Source organism: Xiphias gladius, chromosome 1, assembly GCF_016859285.1.
Source record: "Xiphias gladius isolate SHS-SW01 ecotype Sanya breed wild chromosome 1, ASM1685928v1, whole genome shotgun sequence".
Lineage (NCBI taxonomy): Eukaryota > Metazoa > Chordata > Actinopteri > Istiophoriformes > Xiphiidae > Xiphias > Xiphias gladius.
The window spans coordinates 26835233-26844500 of NC_053400.1; the positions used below are offsets into that span (position 1 = coordinate 26835233).

The 9268-nt window shown below is 37.8% G+C and overlaps 1 protein-coding gene across 1 annotated transcript; it reads right to left on the reverse strand.

Moving 5' to 3' along the window:
* Positions 1 to 641: 641 nt before the first annotated feature.
* slc39a1 (solute carrier family 39 member 1) lies at positions 642 to 6910 on the reverse strand. Its single transcript, XM_040140883.1, has 4 exons — positions 6615 to 6910; positions 5394 to 5524; positions 4735 to 5043; positions 642 to 2516 (listed from the first exon to the last, which is right to left on the reverse strand). Exons 1-4 carry the CDS (start codon positions 6727 to 6729, stop codon positions 2163 to 2165), a joined length of 909 nt encoding a protein of 302 aa, XP_039996817.1. The 5' UTR covers positions 6730 to 6910; the 3' UTR covers positions 642 to 2162.
* Positions 6911 to 9268: the final 2358 nt, after the last annotated feature.

The window sequence follows — 9268 nt, forward strand, 5'->3', positions numbered from 1 at the left end:
GGTATAAAACACTTATGTGATCTATACTTCGAAGGTTTTCAGGGGGTAAAAAAGTCCTTTTAGTAGTGTAGTATACATGGTTCAGCCATCAGAGGATAGAGCACCCAGGGTTGAAACTTTCACTAGTGTCAGACTGTTTCATGTCTGAAGACAGCAAGGACTGATAAAATCACTGGGATATTTTAAAAGACAAATGGGCAGACAATTCGGCTTTTCTCAGTAGGAAAGCACAGATGTTACTATTAACATTAACAAAGCTCCTTTTTTTTTTTCCAGGTGTTTTCCAGTACACCACGACAGTCACCTGAAACCAAAGCGGCTAATTATAATTCAGCAATCATTCATATTATTATTTACACTTTGGTTTTTCTACAGTGATGTGTCAAAATCTCTTCGGTGAAAAACGATAATTGATTGATGTGGCCACAGGGCCATTTTAAACGACCGGCTGAAATGGTTTTATTGGTAATCCCAAACCTGCCTCACTTTAGCAGATTCCTGAAACTGATATTCCAGACCTCTAATCTTGATCAACACTCCCACCTAGTGGCACCTGTAATCTGATGCCCCGTTGCACAAATGGCGTCGAATCCCCAGAAATCTGGTGAATAAGGAAACAGTCAGCACCAGTTAATGCTGTATATAATTTTTTATTTAATTCAAGATTTCTTTTGATTAGAACTGGGGGAAGAGAAAGTAAACTCTGCAAAATATGGTGCAGTTAAACTAACAAGTTACAGATTTAGTGCACATATGTATTATTATTATTGTAATTGTAGTTTTTTTAAATGCATAGGCCATGAAAAATACAGTTTTGGTCCTCGGCCCGTACTGTAGTTTAAAATACACTGAATCAATGTACTCAATGTGCTGTACGGTCCCAACCTGCAAGGTTTAATTTCTTGACACAAACACAGGTGTGTGCACTAGTGATATACTATAAAGGTATCAGTTTACAGATATAATTCTTTATCTCGCACGTCTCTCTGTCCTGATATTTAAAGCTTATGTATTTGTCCACATTCTAAAAAGAGAACTAAAAGCATTTTACATACAGAAGGCGTTTGAGTAATACAATAGTTTGTCTGTATTTATGGACAAATAGCCTGGTGTGTTTAGAGTTGACAAAGTAGCAAAACAGAATGGACCAAAAACTAGGATAAAGGTCAGCATACTGTAAAAAAAACAAAACAGTGATCAGCTTGTTTAAATAGTGGGTTGTTAGAACCCAATTACATTTTAGCCTAGCTCGTGGAGATGATCACTGACTCTTTATTGGAAAAGTGCAAAAAGAATAAAAAGAAATACCACATAGTTTCTCATGATTTTCTCATTGCCACTCTTTTTTGCGCCAGGCCGTCAGTTTCCTCTTACACTACTTTACTGGACAAAAGCAATATATGTTGATTGATTATCCAGTAAAAGCGGGCTCATACTGGAAACTACATCTAAAAGCATTGGACTAAAACGTCAGTATTTACCAGATAAACCTGGGTCACTGGAAAAATCATTAATAAAAACAATTAACAAAAGACCAACCATCCAGCTGAGCCTGTAGTAAAGAACATACCATATGAAATTCTTAGAAAAGTGAAGGCACAAACAAGAAGCTGACACATTCCCGGTTTGAATTTGTTTCAAATAAAATGTAAACATTAAATATCTGGAGGTACTGATATACTGACATGATTGAATTAATTACAAGTAACATACAAAGACAACACAGCCCATTGTGTTCAAGGGTTTCCTCAACAGTGTCAAAGGTCAGAGGCAATGGTTTTGTTTGCAGTTCGTAAGCGTGTTTCTAAACATGGCAAGTGATAAATGAGGTTATATGCCACTTCTTCCCCCTTTGTAAATAACTTCTCACTGCAGTAAATGGTTCCTCATGGTTAACATAAAATCCTTTTAAAAAGAAATTATATATATAACAAAAATTGGCTGGACTCCTCCTTTATGAAATCTTTTAAAAGTATATTGAAAGCAATAAAACACCAACATCTGTTGTCATGCTCCTTTCGACAATAAAAACTCCAGAGTTGGATTTAACAGTGCGTAAGTAAACCGACTTCTTCTTTTCTGACAGGGACAATTTGTCTTCTGTACAAGGGTCGCCCACAAACTGCAGTAGTTGGCACAAAGCGTCCAGGAAACATTCTGACTCAGCTCAAAAACGTCAGAGCTGCCATGATGCTGAAGCCCAGCAGGATGAAGAGTACCTTGAGAAGCTGCTTCCCGGGAGAGTTGAGCTCATGTGGGAGGATCTCCAGGAAGGTGATGTAAACAAAAGTCCCCGCAGCAAGCCCCTCCAGGATGGCCTGGATTAGTGTTCCGGCTTCTAGCTGAGCCTCCATAACGCTGATGCCGATGGCAATGCCCAAGGGCGACATCATGGCAAACACTCCGATGTAAGCAGCCACCCATATCGGACGGACTGCGCTCTGGACCAGCTTCACAGACAGGCTGAACACTATGATGCTCTTGTGGACAAGTATAGCGATGCATATCTCTAATACCTGGAGAACACAAAGAGGTTCTATGGTTATTTCTAGCTCTTATAAAAGCTCGTAATGGTCTATGAAGAATCAGCCTGCACAGACAATAGCACATGTTGATGACTTTGTAGATAAAGGTTCCGTTGAGTTTTAGTGGACAAATAGGACTGGGTAATATGACAATATATACTACAAAAAAAGACATTACAGTGAAAGACAGACCTCAAACAACATAATGTTCCATAGAACATCAAAATCAAAGCGGCACAACTATCTTATCTCAAGGATTTGTTTAACAGACTGGAGGGTATGAGGGATCGCTGAACACAGGCACTATGCAGTGGCGACGCCCTGTACGTTTGTACTGATGGTAACAACTCATATTCCACATACTTTCCACATATATTCCACATTGTTGTAATCCTCAATTTCTGTCCTTGGATATCTATATACATTTACAACTTCAGTACAGTCACCACTGACAGCTACTTCTTAGCGTGTCTTTCCTCTTGTTCTAAAATCAAAAATCACTTCCTTCGTTTTCTCAGTATTTAGCTGAAGAAAAACGGGCCCGACACCAATAAACAAATATTAGGTCATTGTGGACAATGCTGCAAATCAAAGAGCCGGTCTACTTTATGCCAAGGTTTTACTGTGCCCCGATTTTTCAGGTACCCAACCATTTTATCCATCAACCGTCTCATTTCATATGTTGTTATCAAAACATAAAATATTCTTAGATTTACTGCAATAGAGGATTTATCCATATTGCTCATAAGTGATTAATTGATATATGTGAAGTGTGGGTTTAGAATAAATCAATAAATTCAGAAAGGAGCCCATTGTACAATGTGGGTAACTTCCTCCGTTTTGGCAGTTAACATGAACTCAAGGAGTGGGGTTGTTTATTTAATTAACACCAAAGAGATCCCCCTGTGGGCCGATGTTCCATGTTTGTTGCACCTCTGTCCAGCAGGGTGCTCTTTGGCCCCTGTAACTTCATCCAACGGTGACGTGAGTGTGCGCTGACCACGCCCTGAGCCCACTTCCACACCACTGTAGCAGGGTGAGAATTTCAGCCGCTGCAGCACAGCAAAGCAGGATTTCCAGAAGGTGGTAAGTTACTCTATAAGCTGACTCTACTTTCATACAGTAGACTCAGGTCAACTAAATGGAGTTTTTTTCTGCCCGCATTTGATCCACAGACTGGTACACTTGGGCCTGCTGAGGAATAGGTTGTGAAATCCCAGTCCAAAACCCCTAACCCTAACCCGTTTTAATTATTTTATATCTAATTCATCATTCTTTCCTTTTTTTCTAACATATTACTGTTCTTTGGCATCTTGTGCTGTATATTTGAATAATGTAGTTAAAATAGTTTATATATTTCGGTGTCACTTGAAAATGAGATCTTACTTGCAAAGGATTTATCTAATTAGACAAAGTTTGAATATATATTGTATTCAATAATCAATTTATTCATTAAACTTAAAGCTTTTTTCTAAATAGTGAAGTAAATTTCCAGCTGAACACACACATTAAACACAATTACATGTAGATGAAAAATCACGAGGGAAAACTGGCTTAGGCTTTCTTGCGAACAGGAGAAACAGATTTGACCTACGTGACAGTGAAATAGATTCCTTTCCCGTCAAAGCTTCTTGAGGCTATAAACTAAAACCGTGCTCTCTTCTAGATATCGGAGACTGCTGTGAATATGATTCCAACTTCATTTGAAGAGCTAAAATAACTGTTTATGAAGAGCATGACATGCAATAAAGCCTGAAGAACCTGAGAGGTAAAGTTAAGTTAAAAAAATAGAGAGCCGAAGTGAAACCTCTTTCAAAAAAATCCCACCAAAATTTACAACTATGCTTGGAACATAGCCCTCTTCAACAGTATGTCACATGGTTCACTTTATATCTTTGGATAAGTATTTGTTTTTTGAAAAAATATCTATTCTCGTTTATTCAATATTTATGTTTTTTGCCACCATTAATGAACCTTATTATCCATAAGCCCTCAATGTTCGTGGGCTAAACATCGACAGAAGAGTCCGTGAACGAGTCGGGGGGGTTGCAGTTAGTTAGACATGTCTGAAATGACAGCTGACAACTAAACTCTGCAGAAGTTTTTAGACGTAGATTACAACCAAAAAGTTGAAAAAGAACTTTAGGTACTGGAGAAAACAGGTCTCTGGAACTTTGAGCATCAGGTGAAGTACTTTCTCTCTTCTTACCTTTGAATCAGTGTTCTGTAGGCCGATAGCAAGACCCTCAAAAACTGAATGGAGCGAAAGCGAGAGGAAGAGCATGAACGAACGAAAGGGGGAGTGAGCCTGAAAGTCAACATGGACGTGGTGGCCGCTGCTCTCCAGATCAGGTCTTGTCCCATGGCCGTGCCCGTGCCCGCTTATGTTATCCGGTATAAGGGGAGCCCTCTCCTCCTGAGCCCCTCCCATCTCCCGGCAATTTAGGACAAACTTCTCCATTATAAGGACCATGAAGAAGCCGGCAGCCATGATGAACTCTGGAAGAGGGAAGCTGGTCTGTTTAAGAACAATATAGAGATTAAACAGTTTGCAGGCTCAGTCTAGTAAAGTCAAAAACTAGTGAACAGAGATTTAAACAGACAACAGAACAGTATGAATATAAAGCCTTTCACAGAAAATAGGATTCCTAGAAGTGTGAAATGTCAGTGGATGTTTTATTCTTTAAGAATACAGTTACTACAAAGTTCTGCCAAACCGAATAGTTTTATAACAGGGTGCATTTAATCAAAGTCTCTGTGAAACATTATACCAGATTTTTATAGACTAAAAATTAACAGATTAATTGAAAAAAAATATTGACAGATGAATTTCCAAATTTCCAAAAATCAGTCCACACTTGGACGTACCTCCACCTTCCGAGCATCCAGCTCGGCGTTGATGTCTGACAGATAGTCTGGAATGATGTCGAGCAGACACGCCGCCAGGAAAACCCCACCGGCAAAACAGCTGATCAGACTCAGAACTGTGCGATGGGTTTCTGTACATGGACAGACAAAACGTTTTTTATGTTTCCAGATGAGCTTACACACAATGGTACATTTACTGAGGCCTTAACTGCAGGGTATATAATGCATATTTCCCAGTTTTACTCTCAATTATGTGTTACTCTTCGCAGAATCTATTACTGAATTATGAGGCTCCGTGTGAATTCATGGGGTATTTTACATTTTCTAACTTGTTACCACTTAATTCGCTTATAATTAGAGGATTGATGGTAAGTCTCAGACATGGGACTCCTAATCACATCGCTGCCTCTCCCTCCTTACAAATTTAAATAGCTGGTGGGAGATCATGTGACACCTCATGAGAAGTCAAAATGACTCAAGCGAGCACTGAAGCACACACGGACGTCATGGAGACAAATCATACTTTCACTTCAGTTTCGAAAAGCCAAAGGTCACCACCATGACAGCGTGTGGCCATGTCTTAAGAACGCCTTGGGCTCCGGGCTCCGGGCTTCATCCCAATCAGCTGACCACAGTCAAGGGGCGAGGGGAGGGTTTACGAATGGTAGTAGAGAAATAACGCATTACATTGCTAGGTCGGGTGTCTCATGATCAGTGACTGAACCCCACCCTGTTATTAACCACGTTTAACTGTACTCCGTAATCCCAGCAACTGTTATCATTAACGGCTTCTAAGTCACAGTTGACAAAATCAGCCGATGTTTGGTTATCTACACCTAAAACGCGTGATTCACTCACACGGGCAGCTGGTGAAACCGCTGCCTAAAATCCAGTAGAGACGGAATCGCAGGCGGGTGTATTGCACCAAACTTCGTTTAACCTGCTGGCATTTTAAGGTTGCCTCATTTATCTGCAAATGATAACACACCGTAGAACAGAAATGAAAACTGCAAATTAAATCAGTGACTACTCTTTGCTAGTTCGGCATCGATGTAATAGAGAAACAAGTTATACCAACAAAATGAAATGTTTAATTTGTTCGCCATGTCCCCTCTTCTTTGAGAGATGAATATAAGTGGTACAAGCTGTCTTAATAAGCACCAACACTAACGTTAACGCTTGCTTATATGAGCTGCTTATGTTATATTAGCGTTTACCAACCTGTCCCGTTTGTGTTCCTGAACCATTTGACTCGAGCAGGGATGGATCCAAAAAGAAGAGTTAAGAGCAACAAACCGATCAAGGCGCCTATCTTCACCTGGAGCAGGTATTCCATTTTGCCGCATAAACTGTCAGTTCAACACTGCCTAAACGTGCTCTCCTTAGATGAGCTGCGAAGCATCGAAACAGCTTGCTAAGCAGCCGTGACCGACACAAACACGAAAGTTTCACTGACACCAGCAGCCACCGTCATGTTGTTATTCGGAGAGTGGTTCTGCCGTTGGCTACGGTGGGCGAGAAGGGTCAAAAATGGCGCTCCAAGTAGTCCCGCTTGCCTAGCCTAATTACAACAACACAAGATACACAAACCGCTGTTCAGTAAGAAATGTGTGGAAAAGTGAATATGGTCTGTGATACACCCGTATCACTTTTTGATCATGTGAAAAGTTCCAGACGAAACGATGCTATATTGATATATTGATTTATAAGTCTTGAACATGAACAACTTTTGGGTTGCCAGGTTGTAATAACAAACCCGTCTTTTTTCCCACTGGCAGCTTTTTTCAGTTAAACATTCGTTAATGGCAGTTTCAGTTTACCCGACATTGTTACTTTCCCTTTTTTTTATAAGCATATTATATCTACTCCCCAAATGCCCTTGTTGGGGTATTATCCGTAGATACTGTGTTATTATACCTGTTTTGTGAATCTTGATTTGAGATTTGTAAGACCTGTTTGCTGCTAACCGAGATAGTCATATACACTGGCTTTCTAAGGCTAGGCTAACGTGGCGCTAATTCAACATTGTAAGTAACTGTTAGCTAATAACTGTTAAGCTAACTGTTGATGTTTTGTTTTTTGTTTTTTTCCTTTTGCTTTCACTCTTTTGGACTCTATATTTATGTTTACTGAATTAAAATTTCATTGTTGTACTTCTATCGCGACCTAAAGTTATTTCTTTCACTGACAACACTTTGCTTCTACCTGGCATTAGGTACCATGGCAGGATTAACCTCCTAACAGTGTAATTGTTTTCCCGGACACTCTAAAACTAAACAGTACCCTAGAGCTGAAGTTATTAGTTGATTAATCAATTAGACAACTGACAGAAAATAAATTAACAACAATTTTGATAATTAATTAATTGTTTGTGTTATTTTTGAACAAAATATTATAAATTCCCTGCTACCAACTTCTCGAATGTGAAATTTTGCCATAATTGGACTTTTGACTGTTGGTCAGACAACAGTAGAAATCGGCTTCAAGCAATAATAATGGGTCTTTTTCACTATTTTCTGACATTGTATTTACTGATTAATCATTCATTTGTTAAAAAAAATAATTGACAGATGTATCAACGCTGAAAATAAATGCAGTCTTACAGTTTTTCTATGATACAATAATACAACCTTGCTGAAGATTTTGTTAATTACTTGACACACAGAAAAAAAATGTAAGCAATTTGATAAAACACAACTTTAAAACAAATGAGCTTGAAATATACTAAAGCAATTCAGGTCTTACTACATTTTGAGAGTTCCTCTACTAGACCAGGGTCAGTCATAGTTGATGTTGTACTACAGTGGTATAGATTTCTGGTTAGTGATTCAGCCTTGTGAGGGACAATTTAACTAATTTGACATAAGTCCATACTTTTATGAATCCAATAATATGCTAAATCATGCATAAAGAATATGCTTGGTGTAACTCGTGTTTATGGTATGGTCAAATCTTTTTTTTTTTTTTAATTTGTAATCAGTGTTCTCGAATTTGTCATGCAATACTGTACAACTGAGTTTTACAACTGGGTCCAGTAAAAACCTCAACTGCTGTCTTCAACCTTTATTAGATGTGTGTGCTACCTACAAGCACATTGAATGTGACTTCTTATTTCATTAAGTTAGAAAAAAACATCTGTCTTGTCATGATTTAACTTTGCTTACAAATTCAAGCAACAATGGCGGAAATTCAAGTCATTTTTATTCTGTCTCACGCACACAGCATGTTTTAGACCTCCCCACAGATTTTTAATGATGTTCAGGTAAGGGTAAAGCTTCAGCTTGTGTTTCTTGGAGTACTTCGTGGGGAATTTTGAGGTTTGCTTTGGATTATTGTCATGCTTTAGATGCCAGTGTCTTTTCAGTTTTATTTTCTTGACAGACTGCAGCATATTTGCATCCAAAGTGGGCTGATATTTACTGTAATCCATTCTTCCCTGACTTAACCCAAACTCTTGCACATGCCACAATTAGTTTTTTTTCTATTTTTGAAATTCATGAAATAAAATGAAATTAAGTAAGTAAAGTAAAAAATGTATCCAATGTTTTGAATTCAACTGTAATAATATCTATATATATAAGTATTTATATATATATATATATATATATATATATATATATATATATATATATGAATGTATATTTACTTATATATGTTTAAATACGTTTACTTAAAGAAAGAATTCATCACTAACGATAACACACCTTTTTTGTTGACCAGTTATTCTACCAACAAAATTCCATTATCAAACCATCAAAATAAATGAAGAATAAAAATAAAATTAAACAAAGATAAAAAACAAAAAAACAAAAGTTAAAATAAAATAAAATGAAATTTCAATGAAATTTTAAAAATATAATTAAAAAAATGATTAA